The sequence below is a fragment of the Castor canadensis genome, chromosome 7, assembly GCF_047511655.1.
Source record: "Castor canadensis chromosome 7, mCasCan1.hap1v2, whole genome shotgun sequence".
NCBI classification, from domain to species: Eukaryota; Metazoa; Chordata; class Mammalia; order Rodentia; family Castoridae; genus Castor; species Castor canadensis.
The window spans coordinates 90,621,589-90,641,130 of NC_133392.1; the positions used below are offsets into that span (position 1 = coordinate 90,621,589).

The 19,542-nt window shown below is 39.3% G+C and overlaps 1 protein-coding gene across 3 annotated transcripts in view; it reads left to right on the forward strand.

The window, feature by feature from the left end:
• The window catches only part of Ddah1 (dimethylarginine dimethylaminohydrolase 1), a 128,744-nt gene that overhangs the window by 90,460 nt on the left and 18,742 nt on the right, over nt 1-19,542 (forward strand). For 2 of the 3 annotated variants that reach the window (XM_020177339.2, XM_074079553.1), the window contains exons 2-4: nt 8,646-8,745; nt 11,725-11,798; nt 12,554-12,673. In XM_020177339.2, the coding sequence (XP_020032928.1) occupies nt 8,646-8,745; nt 11,725-11,798; nt 12,554-12,673 (294 nt within the window). Of the gene's footprint in view, nt 1-6,216; nt 6,239-8,645; nt 8,746-11,724; nt 11,799-12,553; nt 12,674-19,542 lie in introns of those variants that run through there. The other variant, XM_074079554.1, reaches the window with a different exon arrangement.

Here is a 19,542-nt window from a genome sequence, read left to right on the forward strand (position 1 = left end):
TTTGGGATTGGCTCAAGTGGTAGAGCACATGCCTAGAAGGCCAAGGCTCTTGAGTTCAAACCCCAGTATTGTAAGAAACAAATAAATAAAGCAAAAAGCATTGGCAGCAAGCCTCAAGTGGTAGAGTGCCTGCCTAGCAAGTATGTAGCCCTGAGTTCAAATCCCCAGTACCACAGAAAGAAAGAAAGAAACTTCTTTTGCTAGAAAAGCACTGACTCCTCTTCACTTGGACCCACAAGCTAACTAAAATCAGGATAAAATCCTGGCACTTCTGCTTCCATTTTGCAGCTATCTCCTTTGTCTTAAACCTTTGGGTCAGACTCCTGCTTAACTCTACAAGTAGGCATGTTAATCACTCAAGAAGTGTCTATCTAAAAACTTGTGCTACCTCATCTATCTCATCCCCTTTCAAGGCTGAAGGGGCAGAGATAAGAGTAGTGAGGCATCCTACTGTCAGGTTTTACAACATCCTGTTGCAGACTCCCCAAAAAGTGCCTGAAAAGCCTCCAAGTCATTATCCTAAACCTGCGGTCATCTTGGATTCCAGGAACAGCAGAGCCTCACAAACAGGTCACCCATGATGACATCATCCCCAAGCAGGAGCAGTCATCTCCTGGGAACTAGACCATCCCCTCAAGCAATAAGGACTTTTTCGGGGCTACCCTGCAGAAACAGAACTGTGATAACGATGAACAAAACCACAGTTTGACCCAGACAGCTTAACTATGATGCCTTTCTCCCCTGCCCAACTCATTTGGCTGCATAGTGGCAGATGATTAAATTATCTTTTTCTTGGTCACAATATGATCAACCAGACCACAGTTTGATCAAGACAGCTTAATTATGCATACCTCTCATCTCTGCCTCAATTTTCCTGTATCTAAACCTAACGCTCACATCAATATCCCAGGGATGTTGAAGTGCTTACTTTCCCTTTTCCCAACATAATTATGTTGATTAAAATCCATTCCTGCCTTTTTACCATTGTTTCCATTTGCTTTCTTTGGGGTGAGTGGCTGGACCTGAATCCCTAGAATCATTTATATAGGAAAGAATAACACAAGCTTCAGAGCACAGCCCTCAGAGTTGCTGTTGTTTTGTTTGGTTGGTGTGGTTTGGTTTTTTTGAGACTCACCGTAGAATCCAGGCTGGCCTGGAACTCACTATGTAGCTTAGGCTGGCCTTGACCTCACAGTCTTCCTGCCTCAGCCTCCTGAGTGTTGGGATTATAGGCATCCACCAGCACACCTGGTTTCAGAATCTTAATCTCAGTGCTAATGCTTACTTGCTATGAAACTTGGAGAAAGTTACCTGCTTTGCCTCAGTTTCCTTATCAGTAAAACAGAAACAGTGCTTATACTTGCTTCATCAGGTTATGAGGGGTATATTAGTTAAATTTGAGTTCTTAGGGTGCCTAGCATGTAGGAAGACTATAGAAATGTTTGCTGTTACGTTGTGTACTAAATTCCTCCTAAGCTTGGAATAGAGAAGAGGATTCCAATATGTTTTTACTTAGGCATCAAGACTGGATTATGTAGTATATTAAACTCCTCTTTGATCCATTTTTATTGGTAATTTTGGTTAGTTTTAGTAATTCAGTCAGCACGTGGAAAAGTTAAGAAATAAACCACTGAACAAACCTAACGCATCCCAAAATTGAAGGGTGGTAGTTAATATGCAGACCTTCCTTGGTAAGCTTTGCTGGTGTGGTTTGTACATTCTATTCATATTACTTAGTGTTCTTAATCGCTGTGTAACTTTACATCATAAGACCCTAATATAGAGAAATTTAATCTTATCTCTCTCTCTCTCCACCCACCTCTGTCTGCTGCAGTATGGTACTGGGGTTTGAATTCAGGACCTTGCTCGGCAGGTACTCTACAACCTGAACAATGCCCCCAGCCCGTTTTTGCTTTAGTTTTCAGATAGGATCTCATGTTTTTGCCTAGAGCCAGCCTCACACCACGGTCCTCCTACCCATGCCTCCACATACCTGGGCTCATAAGCACATGCCATCACACTCAGCTTGTGGTTTGAGATGGGGGGGGGTCTCACAAACTTTTTGTTAGGATGGCCTTCAACCACAATCCTCCCAATATCTGTCTCCTGAATAACTGAGATTGTAGGCATGAGCCACCACACCTGGCCGTAAATTTTATTTATCTCTGATAGGAAGAGATCATAGAATCCAAAGCCCACTTAACATAGATCTTATAATACCTAGTGAACTTAAATGTACAGAATTGGAAAACCTTCCAGTTCTGATGTGGGCTGCTCTTTGTGATTACACCTCAGCAGAATCATAATCCCATAGTGGAATAAGTATGGGGATGAGCTCAGGAGGCTTAAATCAGTAAATCAGACAACCTCCCTTAGCCTCAGTTTACTCATATGTAAAATGTGTATCCTAAGGCCTATGCTTTCTACCTTTTGGAGTTACTTTGAGCATTACAACAAAATAATCCATTTTATTGTCATAAATTGTATCTGCCTCACTGACTTGTTAACTTCTCACAGCAAGGGCTGTGGCTTTTTTTTCTTTTTTTAAATAATCTCTGTAGTCTGATGAAAGTTAGTTGTCCTCCACTACATATTTGTTTAACTGAGATGTTGATCACATGAAAAAATAGATAGGGAACCATGATAGGAGCGTACCATAAGCATCAACATAAAAGTTGCCAAATGTACTAGTCCAAGTGGCCACAGATGTGCTGATTATCAAAGAAGATAATAAAGTGGCATAAAGAAATGAAATGTGGCCTTTTTTTTTTTTTCATTTTTCTTTTATTATTCATATGTGCATACAAGGCTTGGTTCATTTCTCCCCCCTGCCCCCACCCCCTTCCTTACCACCCACTCCGCCCCCTCCCTCTCCCCCCCCCCAATACCCAGCAGAAACTATTTTGCCCTTATTTCTAATTTTGTTGTAGAGAGGGTATAAGCAATAATAGGAAGGAACAAGGGTTTTTGCTGGTTGAGATAAGGATAGCTATACAGGGCATTGACTCACATTGATTTCCTGTGCGTGGGTGTTACCTTCTAGGTTAATTCTTTTTGATCTAACCTTTTCTCTAGTACCTGTTCCCCTTTTCCTCTTGGCCTCAGTTGCTTTAAGGTATCTGCTTTAGTTTCTCTGCGTTAAGGGCAACAAATGCTAGCTAGTTTTTTAGGTGTCTTACCTATCCTCACCCCTCCCTTGTGTGCTCTCACTTTTATCATGTGCTCAAAGTCCAATCCCCTTGTTGTGTTTGCCCTTGATCTAATGTCCACACATGAGGGAGAACATACGATTTTTGGTCTTTTGGGCCAGGCTAACCTCACTCAGAATGATGTTCTCCAATTCCATCCATTTACCAGCAAATGATAACATTTCGTTCTTCTTCATGGCTGCATAAAATTCCATTGTGTATAGATACCAGAAATGTGGCCTTTTAAATATGAGCAGGGATGACATAGTGTGGCTTTGATGCATAGCAAGTTCCAAACCAGCTGTGCCTTGACGTGCTAGAGACATGGCATCAGCATCTTGAGTGGTTTCCCCAGCATTGCCTGCATGGCAACCTCAGCTTTGAGGGACACAACAAAATAAGTGACAAGTGGAGAAAAGGCAACAATTTAACTGACACCTAAGCTATATTGCTGCTGTTCAACTCTTTGGATAGGATGATGTTATCATTTTAAAAGCTCTTATAATGTGAGAAGTCAAAAAGGGACTTGGAAAATGTACTTGGGCATTGAAAACAGTGGTGTGTTACTCAGCTTTCATTACTGTAATACCTAAGTTAATCAGCTTATAAAGAGAAAAAGGTTATTTTGGCTCACAGTTTCAGAGGTTCCAGGCCATGATCAATTGGCCCTATTTGGGGCCTGTGGTGGAGGTGGCATATTATGATGGGAGTATGCGGTAGAGTAAAATCTTTTATTCCCTGGCCAAGATATGAAAAAGAGGATGAGGAAGGTGTTGGGACCCCATTATCCCCTTAGAGGGAATGCCGGAAGACCTCCTACTAACCCCACCTCTTAAAGGTTCCATCCCCCCCAATAGCACCACAAGCCAGGGAGCAGAAGCAGCTAAAGAAGAGTGGCTTGTCTGACAGAGATGAACGCATATTCTTTCTGTAACTGAAGCACAAAACTGTCCATCCAGCCTCATGGGCACATTCAAAGCTTCCAGAGTGAAGGTGTGAAATGCTTCCAGTGGACATTGTTGAATATACACAGAAAAAGTCAATTTGGGATGGAGTCAGTGGGAAAATATCGCCTCTAAATAAAGTACACTAGATTAATTGCAAGGTATTTTGTGTAAATACCTATTGCAAGTTTGGAAAAAACTGCTTTAGTTTGAATTTAGATTTGGAGAGGATTTTGCAAGAAGGAAAGGAGAGTTGGGCTTAAAAGATTTTTATTTAAAATCTGAAAGTGATACATGTTTAACTTTTCTTCTTTTTGAACTGTAACCAGCATCCAAACTAAGAACTGAGTTACTTAGGGCAAAATAATAAATAGCATCAATTATGGATTTGAGCACAGTGTGCCAGGCACTGAGCATAATGGCTTACATGCATTGCCTTGTTACTCATGTAATCCCTGTCAGAGAGACAGCATTACCCACTTTCAGATCAGGAAACTGAGGCTCGGAGAGGTTCATTTAATCCAGTCGCATCACTCCTAGAGCCATTATTCAAATACTTGGTATTTTCCCAGGAGGAACGAAATAAGAGGATACAATGATGATATCAAATCAGCCATGAAAGAACATCGGAAGAGAGTGAAATGAGAAAGGAAGAACACAGACTGGGCATTGAGAAAGAGAGGAAATTCTTTAGACTGACGGGGTTCTTTGGACTGGTGATGTCTGCGTAACGCACTCATCCCTTATCTTCCTGGCTGACGCCTTTGGGAGTCCTGTGGGCATTTTACTTTCCACTTGGTGCAGTTCAGAGCAGAGGTTACACAGAAATACACCTCTTCCTGATGGCTTCCATGAGCTGGAAGGAAATAAATCTGAATGATGCAAATTTTAGGGAGTCCTCCACGTAGTGCTCTAACTCCGCATTGCATTTGTAGAGAAGACTGCAGTTTTAGTTTGCTGGAAAGCAGATGTGATCCGTCATGGGGTGTAAAACATAAGAAACCTGTCCAAATGAAAGAAAAAGCAACAGCTTTTTTTCTGATGGGTCAGCTTCATAGCACAAATATCTGTCACTGTGTGCACACAGCTGATATTCCACCAAAATAATGAAAGTATTAACATTTTTGTGTAATTTCAGTTCTGTGTGCTAAGAGCTTTATGTTTTTTAATGATGAGGATGAGCCTAAGAAGCTCCTAAGAAGTTGGTACTATTATAAATAAACACCCACTTGGCTCAAGAGGTAAGAGCACCTCCCTCGCAAGTGTGAAGTCCTGAGTTCAAATCCCAGTGCTGCCAAAAAAAGTGATTTTAATAAAAAATAAATTTTTATTTAAAAACCCACTTATTTTAGTTGTTTTGTTTTGTTTTGCAGTAGTGGGATTGAACACAGGGCCTCATGCACTCTGCCGCTTGAATCATATCCCCAGCTCTTTTGTTTGTATTTTGTTTTTGAAATAGGACTCTGAAAACTTTGCCCTGGCTGGCCTGGAAGTTACAATCCTCCAGCCCCTGCTTCCCAAGTAGCTGGGATTACAGATGTGTGTCATGAGGCTGGACTAAACACCTACTTTAAAGATGAGCATTTCTGAGGCCCAAAATGTTAGGTTATTTGGCTAATAAGAAGCAGAGCTGCGAAAGAAAGAAGGAAAGAAAGAAAGAAGGGAGGGAAGGAAGGAAGAGATAATTACCTCAAGACTATACCAGCTCTTAAAGAGAAAGAGTTGTGCATTAGATCAATGAAAGAAAGCAGGAGAGGTGGTCTGAAGCTACCATAGCTGGGGAAAGAATGTGATAAATGGTAGGAGGAGAAAGGGTGGAACAATTAAAAATAAATGGGAAGATAAGGTTTTAAAAAATGAAATCAAAGTGCATGTAATTTGAAAAGGAAGGAAGAAAGGTCTTGTAAGTCTTCAGAGTATGGAAATTATGCACTCGTCCTCTAAGATTTAAATTAGTTAAGGTTGTTTCGGTTACCCTTTTTATTTCTAATTTCTTGAGCTAACGTGACCCTTTCAACTCAGCGTTTGGAATCAATACTGTTTGTTCTGACCGTTTCTCTGAGTAATGCAAAGTTCCACTCGGCAGGGTTAGTGTCTCTGTGAAAGGTAGGTGTGTTGTTTGGTCATTTTTTTCCTCAGGAAAATTAATTAATTCAGCATTAACCATGGCTGTGTAACCACAGAACGAGTAGTTTCTTGAAGGTTCATGGTTTGGATCTTTTCCTGCAAAAGTTCCCACTTCTGTCATTATATTTAATGTCCTGAAGGCCTGAATAGCTGGCTTGCTTTAGGCCCGGGTGTCCGAGCAGTGCTGGGCCTATTTGCAGCCGAGTTTGTGTGCTTTCCGGGAACCTCTGTGCCAAGAAAACGAGGTTCTCAGTGGACAGCCCTGAGGTTCAGTCTTTGGTTTCTTCTCCTTGCCAGTTTGATGCCACGTGATGCTGCACTTTTCAAAATGGTTTACTTGGCATTTAAAAATCTTGTCCACAAACTTTACTCTGAAAGTAACACTGTACCTAGGTATGGGCCAGTCCTGATGACTTTGTTTATATAGATGTGACTGAATATGTTTAAGTAATATTTTTTAAAAATACTGCCTTTGCACAAAAACCAGTTTTAATGTCAGTGCAGCTGTTTTAACTTTTAAGAAACCACAAACATTTTATTATCCTCAAAAACTTTAATTTTGACATGGTGGGCTTAAAGTAAACAAAACAGTTTTTCTGAAACGGGTGTATAGTAGCCTCCCTATTTCTTTAACTCAAGAGTTGAATAAAGTTGGGAGTTGAGATGCTGCATAGTTACAGATAAACTTTTCAACCAAAATCCATTGTTGCTAATGAATTCCTAGTAATCTTTGAAATGTGCAGTTGTAATAGAATCACTATCAGCAATAGAAACGAAAGGTGACCTAGCAAAGTTCTTATGCTCTCTCTCTAAGCTCAGTGAATTTTCCACAGACAAACAAGCAGAGATGCCAGAATCGAACAGTTGTGTGTTTTCCTGCCTTCACAGTAGCCCAACCAGTTCCTGGTAAATGTTGCTTTGCTCCTTTTTTATGCTATAGCAACAATTCCACTTCCTGATGCATAGGAAAACTTATTCTGCTGTTCAATGAGGTCACTGGATGTATTTAGTACAACATCAAGACCGTTTTGTCCATGGAAATAATTTTTATTGTTCTGAGTCACTCTAGTTTGTGGAATTTTAACTCAAGTTCCAGGATGAGGATGAGATGATGTATTTATTTTACTTTGTATCCTCTTAATGTTTTTGAATGCATGAATGTCAGCCTTGTTGTCAGTGTTTCCATATTTTTGTTACTGTAGAAGTGACTGTCTCTTCTTGGACAATTCACCCTGTGTACTCGGCATGCTATGTTTTGGCAAGAATATCTGCTTTGCCCAGTGTGATGTGATCTCTTGTTTTTCTCTTAGCCCTATTCATGTCTTCTCAACATATGTCTTTACCATGTTACAGGTTTGACATGCCTTCAAAAGTATTTAAATTGTTTTTGCTAAACTGCTGGAAAGACTTGAGTTGAACTGTAAGCTCCAAAGGGCATTTGTTATGCTATATTATTTTTTTCTTGCATTAAATGTTAGGCATGGTGAATCACAGCTGTAATCCCAGCACTCAGGAGGCCTAGGCAAGGGAAACAAGTTTGAGATAGCTTGGATCACACAGCAAGACCATGTCTCTAAAATAAAATAGTTTTTTTTAAAACAACAGAAAATAAAGTAAGCCTCACTAGAAGTGTTACCTAATTCAGTCCAGAATATTTTCATGTTTTAGAGATGTCCTGAAATCAGAATCCTTGGAGTTCACTTTCTAATATTGTTTGATTTGATTGCAATTAGTGTATTTGTTAATCACCTCTAGGGAATTAGATTTTTAAAAACAGGTAATCATATTAACTGTTTGAATATAAACTTCAGTAACAGTTTAAATTTACAGAGAAGCCCTGGATATTCTTGCATTTTAGAAAATACTTGAACAGTGAGCAGTGACTGTTTAATAGGTTGAAGTTTCAGGTTACTTAATTATTAATATTCTTTCCATTATTACTTTCTCTGTGCATAATTCTAACTAATTGACTTAAGTTTAAAATCAAATGTTGTATTGGCAGTCAAGGATAGGAGGACTGGGTGACAGACCTTCTATTATCCTTGAATTATGTGCCCTAACTACCAGCCTCCAACGGTGTCTTCACTGGTCAGCCTCCAACAGTGTCCTAGGTAACTAGCCTTCCCACAGAAAAGGGAATATAATGTTGACTCAACCTTAAACTAAAAGGGAACAAAATAGGCAACTTCTAACATACAATTTCTTCTCTTACAAATGGTAATAACCGGTGTTGCCCTATACTGATCCCTATACTTACAAGAAAGCGGAGATGGGGGGGTGTATGTGCGTGCATGGAACTGTGATTTAGTGCTCAGAAGCCTTATACAGTTGGTTTTCTAATTAGGAAATGATAGGCCATTAATCTGAATCATTTTGTTTCCAACAGGTTGACATGATGAAAGAAGCATTAGAAAAACTTCAGCTCAACATAGTAGAGATGAAAGATGAAAATGCAACCTTAGATGGTGGAGATGTCTTATTCACAGGTACATTTTTTTTCCTATCCCAAAATATTTCTAATACCTGACTCATACTCCCTTGTTTCATTTTAGGTGTTTTTTTTTTTTTTTTAGATTACTTTAGTAATAAGTGCTAAATAAATTTGAAAAATTCAGAAAAGCACAATGAGGGAAAAAAATAACCTTTAATTCAGAGATAAGCACTTTAATATTTGGGTACATTTCTTTTCGGTACTTTGTATGCAAAATTTGTATATTCCTTATAAGAATATTATCAGTATATACTATGCTTGTCTATAATTGCATTTATGGATCGCATAGTATTCCATTATATGACTGTATATCTGGTTTGTATTTAAAGGATTCTTAATTCCAGTTTAGAATCATTTACAAATAAATTTCTTTCCAGATGGCAAGATGAATTCAAATAATTTTCTGCACAAATCGACTTGGCTTCATGTCAGATGCATAACAGCAGAACTCAGCAAAATATAGATGCGCTAATATTATTGACCTAAGCAGAATCAGTTTTTACAATTGGTATAAGATGGCTACTAAAGAAACAGTCACATTTAACCTTTCCAATTCTGGATGCCCAGATTGGTTCTGATCACAGTGAAGAGCAAGATAATCATTAGTGATTTTAATTTATAGTGAAAGTTTCTTTTCTCCTACATGTCAAAGAATAAATACCTGTTTTTCCAATATACCCCAAACAACGAGGATTTGGGAAACTAGCCCCAGATGGGCCCCGAAAGTATGAGGCTTTACATTGAGTCTCAAGTGTATAGCCAGAGTACAGCCATCTTTGTTTTAACATAAGATTGTTTGCACTACTTACTTTTGGATATAATGTAGTGCTGCTGGAAAAGGAGGAGTGTTTATTCTGTAACATTTTAGCAGTTCACAGCTCAGTTTTGTCTGCTTGAGGGTGTAGCCATTGTGTCGCCCATCCCCAGAGGGTGCCATTTTAACCATGGAATGTGTGAATATCATCAGTTGGAGTTGTGCACTGCTGTCACTGTCTCAGGCTGGCTCTGCCTCTGGGTTTTGCATATACACTGAGTCCTCAGAACACAGAGCAAGGAGTCCAGGAGGCCTACGCTGCATTCTTTTTCTGGCTGTGCCCAAGCAGACTCAGGCATTCTTTGAATGTGTCCAGTGAGTTCTCCTTAGAGTATTCTTTGTGTCTCCCATTGATGGCACTTTTATTCTTTTTGACAGACCAGAACAACAGTCTGTTTCTCTTAGAAAATAACCTTTTGTGGAAAGCTAGATGTGTAAATCACACTTCCTTACAATACGACTTTTTTTTACCAGAACATAGGCATGTAATAAATAACTTATTGTAAGCAGATGTGGATCATCTTTGAAATATGGCTTAACAGCTGAGCTGCACAGGTAGCTACCCTAAAACCTCCTCAATATAGGTGTACAACTTACACCAGGAATCTCTTCCTTTGGCCTATGGTCTTTCCACAGAATTTCAATCCTGATGTCTTTGTCCCATCTTCTAATTAAGCACTAAAAGATTGAGGCCTACCTTTACTACTATCTGTAGACTTTTTTACTTGATATATACAGTATATACATTTATGTCTAATAATTACCTTATTTAGAACTGAGATGATGTTGGAATATTTATCTGCTTGGCATCCATTCATACTTAATGTTTGGTCCTGCTATATCCTACTTCTAAAATTTTCTTCCTTCCTTTCTCTCTTTTTTTCTTTCTTTTTTGGTTGTGGTAAAATATATGTTACATTTTTTAAATGCACCCACCTAGTAAGTGCAAGGGTCTCAGTTCAAGCCCCAGTACCACCAAAAAAAAAAAAAAAAGGCCATTTTAACCATTTTAAATGTACAATTCATGGGGCATTAGTTATATTCACAATATATGCAAGCATTACCACTCAATTCTTGAATTAGACAGAGCTGTGTAAGTAACAAAATCTGTAGCACTTTCTATGTGCTTTCTGCCCTCTTCCTTCTGTAACATAAAGCTTCATTAACAATTAATGCTTTCCAGTTGCAGCTCCTGTTGGGAAATCTGTCAGTCAGGCAAGCAGCTACTGGCAAAAAAAAAAAGTTTTCATCCTGTTTCTCTGGAGTAGACATCAGTTTACCTTTACTTGTAGTTACTTATTTTTGTGGAATATAGAGTACATACAACTGAGCTATAAATTGTGTATGCACTGTAAAGGCTGATAATAAAATGAACACTTGGCTGCTCACCCCTAGCTTATGGAACAGAACATTGCCAGGATGGGTGAAGCCCCTTGCAGTACCCAGTCAACTCTCTTCCTCCTCTCAGCCCCAGGAAACCACTGCTCTGAATTTTGTGTTAGTCCTTGCTGGTCTTCCTGAGTTATATGTTGTTTAGTTTTGCTTGTCTTTTCTTTTTGATGGTAGTGGGGTTTGTGCTCATAGCTTTGCACCTGCTAGGCAGGTGCTCCCCCACGTGAGCCAACTCCCCCACCCCCCCACCCCCTTAGTTTTGCTTGTCTTGCATTAGTAGAGTCCCACCATACAAACTCTTGTATGATTTTTCTACTTTTGACCTAAGTTGATTTGTAGCTGTGGTTTGTTTTCAATGCTGAGTAGTGCCCTGTGATAGGAATATACCACACTATATTTATTCGTTGTAATGGTAATGTATGTTTGGTGTGTTTCCTGGTTTCGAAGTTGCTGTGCTCATTCCTGTGTGTGTTTCCTGAGGACATATACAAGATGCAGGAGTTTCTCTAAAGCCAGCACTTGGAAATGAATTCCAGGTTATAAGGTCAATTCTTTTTTTTTTAGCTTCAATGATATGATTATATGATTTTTTTCCTTACTGTATTTGTATGCTTAATTACATTAATTGATTTTCTGATATTCAACCAGCTGTCTTCTGTTGTAGGAGAGAACTGTGTGATGCTTAAAGGTCATTATTTATAGATAAGGAAATAGTGCACAGTCAGCAGGGCCACCCAACTCACTATGTTCCACGAACATCTCTTATAGGCAGAGAATTTTTTGTTGGCCTTTCCAAAAGGACAAATCAACGAGGTGCTGAAATCTTGGCTGATACTTTTAAGGTAGGTAAATGATAATGTATGCCTGCATCAGAGTAATTAATTACTTAATAGTCCTAGACCCATTGAATTAACATGGCATGAGTAATGGTGTTTGTAGTTCACTAGCTTGCAAAATAATTCCTCGTATTTGTACATTTGGTAGAAGTTTTAAAGAGATCAAATTCAAATTTCTTCATAATTGGGCTTCACTGAGCTATCACAGAAGCAACAGACAACGTTAGCTGGCCATCATCTGTTTCTCCTGGCACGTGTTCCTGGCATAGTCTGTCACTTGGAGACACAGTTGACTGATGTGAAATGTGGTATTTCAGATTAGAATCACTTATGTGTTGGTGCTGACTGTGTGCTGGAAACTGTGCTAGCTATTGCAATTCTTTCTTCAAGGTCCCTTTACTTATGATTGGTAGATCAGCTTGCCAGACTGCCTGGGACAGGATAGAACTCCCCAAGACACTCTGTTTCCCGTGAGGATGTGAAGTGCTGGCTGAGCCACCACCCTCCCAGGGTATTCTACTCCATAGGCCAAATGGCCCATAAAGCCATTAACAGTCACACATCTAGAAATGAACCCTGTGCTTTTTTCTTAAGACCAGCCTTTGTCTAAATGGCAATGCCAACACTTGGGAGTTGCAGTTTGTCTTCCAGATTTTCAGGGCCTGGCATCTTTCAAAGGAATAAGCGTGGTTCTGGAAGTTTTTAATCAATAGAATTACCCTGTAATACTAAGCTGCTTGTATTTCTGTTTGTCTGCATAGGACTATGCAGTCTCCACAGTCCCTGTGGCTGATTCTTTGCATTTGAAGAGTTTCTGCAGCATGGCTGGGCCTAACCTGATCGCAATTGGGTCTAGTGAATCTGCACAGAAGGCCCTCAAGGTAAATACAAAATTGTGCTCCTCCTGCAGCAGGCAGTGGCTGCCATTGGGTCGGCAGCAAGCCAGGCTGGCAAGGAGAGAATAGACTGGCACTTGAACTGCCTGTGATATGTGCTGTCATGATCTGGCCTTCAATAGGAACCAGGAACTCCTAAACTTAGGAAGAGTGCTTTCCTGGTAAATCGTTTGTAGTCACACACCAGAATTCCTGAAACAGCCAGGATTCAGAATAATAATCACCAAACTCATTGCTGTTACAAACCCTGGGGATAAGAGGGCACACCCACCATATAGAACTCCTTTCGGTGTTTCTCTCTTGAGTAGGGGTGTTGGTACACAAAGGGCTTGTTTCTTACCCTTTAGTTGTGTCAGAACTATTTCATAATAATCTTTTAGTAAACTGTGATTCAGAACTACCTAAAAAGCTTAATTAAGTTCTTTGTTTGCATTTGGATTAATTAAAATTTAGAATAGAAAATTCCTATTTTTAGACAAAACTAGGAGAGCATAGGAAAGTTATGACTTGCTCAGGTCTTATAACTAGATCTAGAGTGGAAGTGGTTGATGATGAAGAAGTCACCATTGTCACAGTATTCTGCCTTTAGTGACACTTCCCCATAACTTCAACCTGGGGAGATGATCTGAAAGCTCTGTAAAGACAGACTTCGTTGTTGCTGCCATTGTGCTCCTTTGTATTTGGAGTAGGGCCTTGAGTAAATATGTGGTAAATGGATGAGTTAATGAATGAAGTGGTGTTATCTCATTTTTCTAGTAAGAAAACTAGACTGAGTGACTCACTCCAGGTCAAAGGGTGACACTAAATGGTGGTTTGGGACAGCAGTCCCTTCCTCTGAGATTGCTCTGCACATCAACATACATGGCCAATTCATGAACCAAAACCAGACTCCTCTTACACAAAGAGAGCAGATCTGTGTGTCCTGTTGTACACAGTTTATTGGTTTACTCTTTCAGGTCTTTCCTCTTCTACCTCAGTGCCAAACCTGGTGCAGTTTAGCTGGGCAACTACCATTACCTTGAGCTGCATTTCTCCTCTGTGTTACCTGCAAGTCTTTTAATTAAAGGAGTCAGTCTGGCCTTTCTTTTTCCTTTTATTCCCTAACTCTATCTTTGAGGCTGTTTCTAGGGCTTTTAACAATTGTTGCTGAGTTATATGTCAAAATTTGATTTGTATTATGGTGGCTTTGTCTTAAGTTTCCCTTAGAGTAGGTCTTTTGTTCTGCTTCATCTGGAAAATTGTGTCAGCTTTCTGTGTATGAAAAAGATGATGTCTTGGAAGAAAGCATTTGATGAATGGTGTCTTTCAGGGGATCTGGGAAAATGGCATTTCTTTAGGGAGGACTGTGGTTTCTATCTATGACAGCCACATTGGTCTGCACATGTCTGAAACTGATTATAAGAGAAAGAGTTTAAAATGACCTATACCATACTTTTGTATGAGTCATCAGAAAGTGTCCCCTCTACCATTCTGAGTAGACAACATCTCTAACTCAAACAGCTTGGTCCCTGGCTCAACAGGTTCCTAAATTCAGCAGAACCCTAAGTCAAATTGTCTGGAGAAACTAACACATAACAAAATAAAAGATAATACAATATGGTTAATCAGCACCATATTATATGAAGTGACTCTTAACTACTATTCAAAGTTCAGAAGAATTGGGTAGAGACTTCCTGAGGGCTAGTCAGAGAAAGTCTTCTATAGAAAATGTCACTAGACATGGGTCTTGAAGAGGGAGTCAGTGAAAGAGTAGCCCAAGTGGGGATATACTATATGTGAGGACTGAGCCAAGTACCTTCATAAGATGTAAGCAAACCAGACCAACTAATGAAAGATCTTGTGAAATTCTGAATGGGTTAGGGGAGGCCTAAAGAAGTCAGCACTTAAAAGTGAGGAAGACAAGATTATCACTTTGAAGCACCCACCAATCTCTGAGCAGAAAAATCTGCATTTCTTTAAGATGCTGGACCAACATTTCTTTTCCAGAAGAAAAAACAAATGGAAGGGGAGACCCTGCAGTCAGAGAACAGGACCACTGATGACCTGTGGGAGAAAAGCAAGCTTCAAGTCCTATTATATGTCTTAGCAACTCACTGCCATTGCTCCATTCATCCTTTCCTACCTGTAGATGAGTTCTATAAGACTACAGGATCTCTTAAGGATATCCTATGAAGACTTTATTGTCCTCTGTCCTGTAGAGCTCATTCAAGTTAACATTAATGATGATATTCACTCTGTACTTGAAACCTCCTGTGTCAGAAGCTATAAATAATCCTCACTAGCTAGAAGGGCATTCTTTGGAGATCCTATTTTCCATCAGCAAATGTGCTGCCTAAACCATGGGCCTGTGGAGTTGGCAAATGCCCACCTGCCATGTTCCTAACATCAAAAATGTCCTTTTACTTTGTAGTGAGACCAGAAGGACAAACTGAATGTAGAATAATGAGATCTCCCTGAGGGAATGACCTTAGGTCAGAAATAGCTGGGTTGGTAAAATTCACATTTAGGTAAACTGAGCTGCTTATTTATTTAAGAACAGGTTGGCTTCTGTACTTGAAATTTCAGTAAAATTGGTAGGAGTAAGTCTATTGCTAACATAGAAATATAAATATTAATATAGACAGGCAGATGATGAGAGAAACAGACACATCATTTACAAATAACAAAAGTGCTGTACGTTTTATTTTTCCCGTTTTGCAGATGAAAATACTGAGATCCGATCAAATAAACATTTTAAAGATCTTGTGGTTCCAGAATCCAAATTCCTAGGCCATGATTCTCCTTGCTTTGCTTGCTTCCTGTGTTCATCAGCTTTCTGCTGCTGTGACATATCTGAGATAGATTAAGTGAGGAAAGATTTATTTTGCCTGATGGTTTCATAGGTTTCAGTCTGTGGTCACTTGGCAACATTGTTTTGGGCCTGTAGCAAAGCAGAGCATCATGGAGCGAAGTACACAGTTGAACAAAGTTGCTTACCTCATGGCAGTAAGGAAGTGGGGGGCAGTGGAGAAGAAGAGGCAGGAGACCCAATATCTCTTCAAGGGCATGTCTCCCTCTTGACCTGACTCTTCCCCCTAGGCTACAACTCCTAAAGGTTCCACTACCTCCCAGTAGCACCACAGGCTGATGGCCAAGCCTCTAACACATGACCCTTTAGGGAGACATTTTGTATTCAAATTGTTGCACTCACCCTACTCCATACCCATTCTTTTTCTATTGAAAAACTTTTCCTAATTATTTTACCATGGGTTGCTTCTGGCTGAACTCCCTTTTTTTTCTTCCCTCTCTCCCCAACTGTTCCTCTTCTTAATTTTTTTTTTTTTTTTTATTGCTGGTGTGCAAGATCTGGTTTCAAGGAAGGTATGAAAATTTGGTCCTAGATCTCTATTTTTTCCCTTGCAAACTTTGATGTCTCAGTCCTCACCTCTATAAAGAAGCCTCTGGCCACTTGGGCATCTCCTTAAAGGGCAAATTGTTTAAACAGAGGTGAATTGTGCCTTCTTGTACCACACACTGAAAGCTTGATTACTTCCCATGTCTGTCACTACATTCTGAATACATGTTTTCTTCAGAGTCTGAAAGCTATTTCTTTAATATTCATGTAAAGCTGAGACCCCAAGGGTTTCTGGGGAGTCTTACTGCATTGGAAACACTTTGTGATGGGTTGCAGTGTATTCTTGGTTAATGGAGTGGGTTCTTACAGAGATAGTCATCATACCTCTCTAGGTTGTAGCATGTTTAATAGTGTGTGCGTTGTATATTTAAATGAAGTCATACATCTAGGAAGATTTTAGCAACTCTCTGCTAAAAAGCCCAGAACATGTTTAATTCAGGTTACCAACTTAGGGAAGGAAGAAAAAGGACACATGACTACTGCATTTTATATTGATACGGCAAAGGTACTGGATGTTAGGTTAATCTGAACAAATACCTAAAGATATTTAACATCAAATTACAAGCAACAAATACCATTGTTTAATCAAAATTAGTGTTTAGAGCACCCTGCCATCTCTAGCTTTTCTTTCCCCCTTTCCATCACTCCCTTCATGCCCCTGGACAATTGCCTCCTTCATTCTGCCCCTCCACCTGTAAAGGGAATAATGTAGGATTAGCCAACTCATACACAGGCATCAGACCTGCTAGTAGCCTCAGGAAGGAGCATCTGCCTTCTTGCTGCCAAAACTAGAACTGCTACTTACAAACACAGTTGGAACAAAAGAAGACAACCTCCAAAGAATACACACTCTTCTATTCTTTTATTCATATATTCACAGGCAAAACTAGTCTGTACTGTTTGCGGTCAGAACAGCAAGATACTTTAAGAGGGAAGGAAGGAGTCATGGGCTCAAAGCCCACTTTGTACATTAGACTTCAAGTTTTTTAAGTTGAGGAAAAATATATCTAATGTTGGAACTGGGTTAGAGTGACTTGCAGAAATAATTTCCCAATAGCTGGGTCAACCTCCCAAAACCCCTGGTTTACTCTCACAAGATGCCTGTCTTTTCCTTAGACCAGGCTGTTTTGTTTTGTTTTTCAATCAAGAAAAAAAAAAAAAAAGACATTATAAAGATTAAGTTTGTGCTGCATATCACTCAGTTCTTCTCTTAGATCCATTCCAAAATCAATCACCTTCCTTCCCAAGAACCTAGATTAATTACATGCTATCTGTCACAGGAAGACAGATTGTTATATTTGCCCTCTGGAGGGCCTTACAATAATTCTCAGTAATGATTTTTAACTCAATTTCCTTGGTAGCTTTCAGTCCTTCAGTAAATTGGGGGTGGGGGAGAAGAAGGAAGGAAGGACAAAGGGAAGGAGGAAAAGAAGAGAAGGAAGAAAGACGGGGAGGAGATGACCTTCAGCTGAAACTCTCCTGAAAGTGAGAGGTGAGGAAGCTGCTGCCCCAGCCTGCAAGGATTGCTGGACTGACCCGCTGTGGGGTTGTGCCATCTGCTGGCCAGGCAGCAAGAAGACCATTCTCACTTTCCTAACTATGCAAAAGACCATGTGTTTTCTCCTTTGGGCATCTACAATTTTGTTTAGTACTATTCTGTCTCTCTTCTTGGTGGGATGTGGTGGCTTATGGTTGTAATTACAGCACTCAGAAAGCTGAGGCAGCTAGCCTGAACTACAAAGCGAGATCCTGTCCCAAACACATGAAAAAAAAATTCTGTTCTTTTGTATCAGAATAAATTGTTATTTTAAAACAGAAAGAATTATGAGGTCATCATTCTCTTTTTTTCTACATCTTTATCATGTAAATGAGCTGAAATACAGTAAGTAGAATTCCAACAGACTTAAATTTTTAAAATTAAAATGCTTACATCTCAGTGGAAATGTCTTTTAGGCTTCTGATGTACTTCCTAAAATAACTGAGTGCATTTGTAAAATTCCTTGAATGAGGAATTTGCAGCTAATTTAAATTGCACAGCACATAGTTTGCTTTTTGCTGAATGACTAACTGTATGATACAGATCACTCAAACAGTATTTCCTCTTATTTTGACTCAGCTTCAACATTGGTTTTATGTCCAAATGTGTCCATGTCATTTTATAGATGGTCGTGTGAAAAAACAAAGATGGAAAAACCCTTAATGTGTTTGTATTTTGCATGTTTTTATATTGCCTGGAATTTCCTTTAATGACAACTAGAATAGCAATAGCAAAACCCGAGTCAGAATGAGAATTAGCTACTATCAACAGGATAATTAAAATGGAAAAATAAAGACTCTGTGTTTCAGTTGTTATCCCAGGGAATTACAGTGTGCAGCCAGAAGACTTTCCACTTTGGGTCTGTGCTGTGAAAGGCATGCTGACAATCCTATTGTAGATTTAATGTAATCTTACTGTCTGGTCCAGTTGTATTTATCAAACCTATAAAACAATAATAGTTTTTAGTCTACCATGCCTGTATTAAGAAATTAAAACACAAAACCAAATAGCCTGTGAGTTTATAACAACTGTTTATGGTCCTTTTCCTGACAGCAGTTGCCTTATCTGACAGTATTCCCAAAGTTGTATGCCAACAGGGCTGGGGTGGCCAAAATAAAAAGCTTTGGCATGATAAGGCAATAAATAATTTTAAACCATGAGACTAAAACAGCCATGCTGAATTTTAGCACTAGTCCCAAGGCAGGAAGAAGGCAAAATTGGCCAAGTAGGAGAAAGGGAATATCATTATGCATTTTTTTTCTTTTGGGCTTTCAAGAAAATTTTAGAGGAAGAAATTATGTTTAAAGTGCTGTTCATCCTGTCTGTTATAAATGGAACATCAAAAAGTGTTCATCTGCTTCCATAGGGATTTGTAGGGGGAATTCAAGCACCAGATGAATGGCCTTCCAAGGGTTCTTGCAATCCAAGACTCTTGCTTACAAAAGAAAAACTCTATAAGTGACCTCAAGTTAGTGGTCCCTAGTGAGAGATGTGGCTTAAAATCATCTAAGAATCTTTATGAAAACACATTGTCTTTGGCCTTTCTTGGAAAATTCTGGTGCTCCAGGCATGGGATAGAGCTTGAACTTCACAGATGATTCTCATGCACAGGCCAGGTTGAGAGCCACTACTTTTAAGGATACCTGCAACTTCTAAAACCATCTGCCTTAGAATCCCAAATGATGTGCACCTGAAGAAGCCGACCACTAAGTAATACAACATGTAAAACAACATATTCCAATTAGTAGTAAAAGTAAAGAAAGTACCCAGGTTAAAGTCATAGACAACTAGAAACTCTTTATCTTTCTTGCTTTCTGGAATTCAACATTGTATAAAGTTGAAACATAATACCTAACTGGGTAGTAATTTGGATGCCATCACTCAATCCATTTTACATGCTAAAATTCCTTAATAAAATATTCC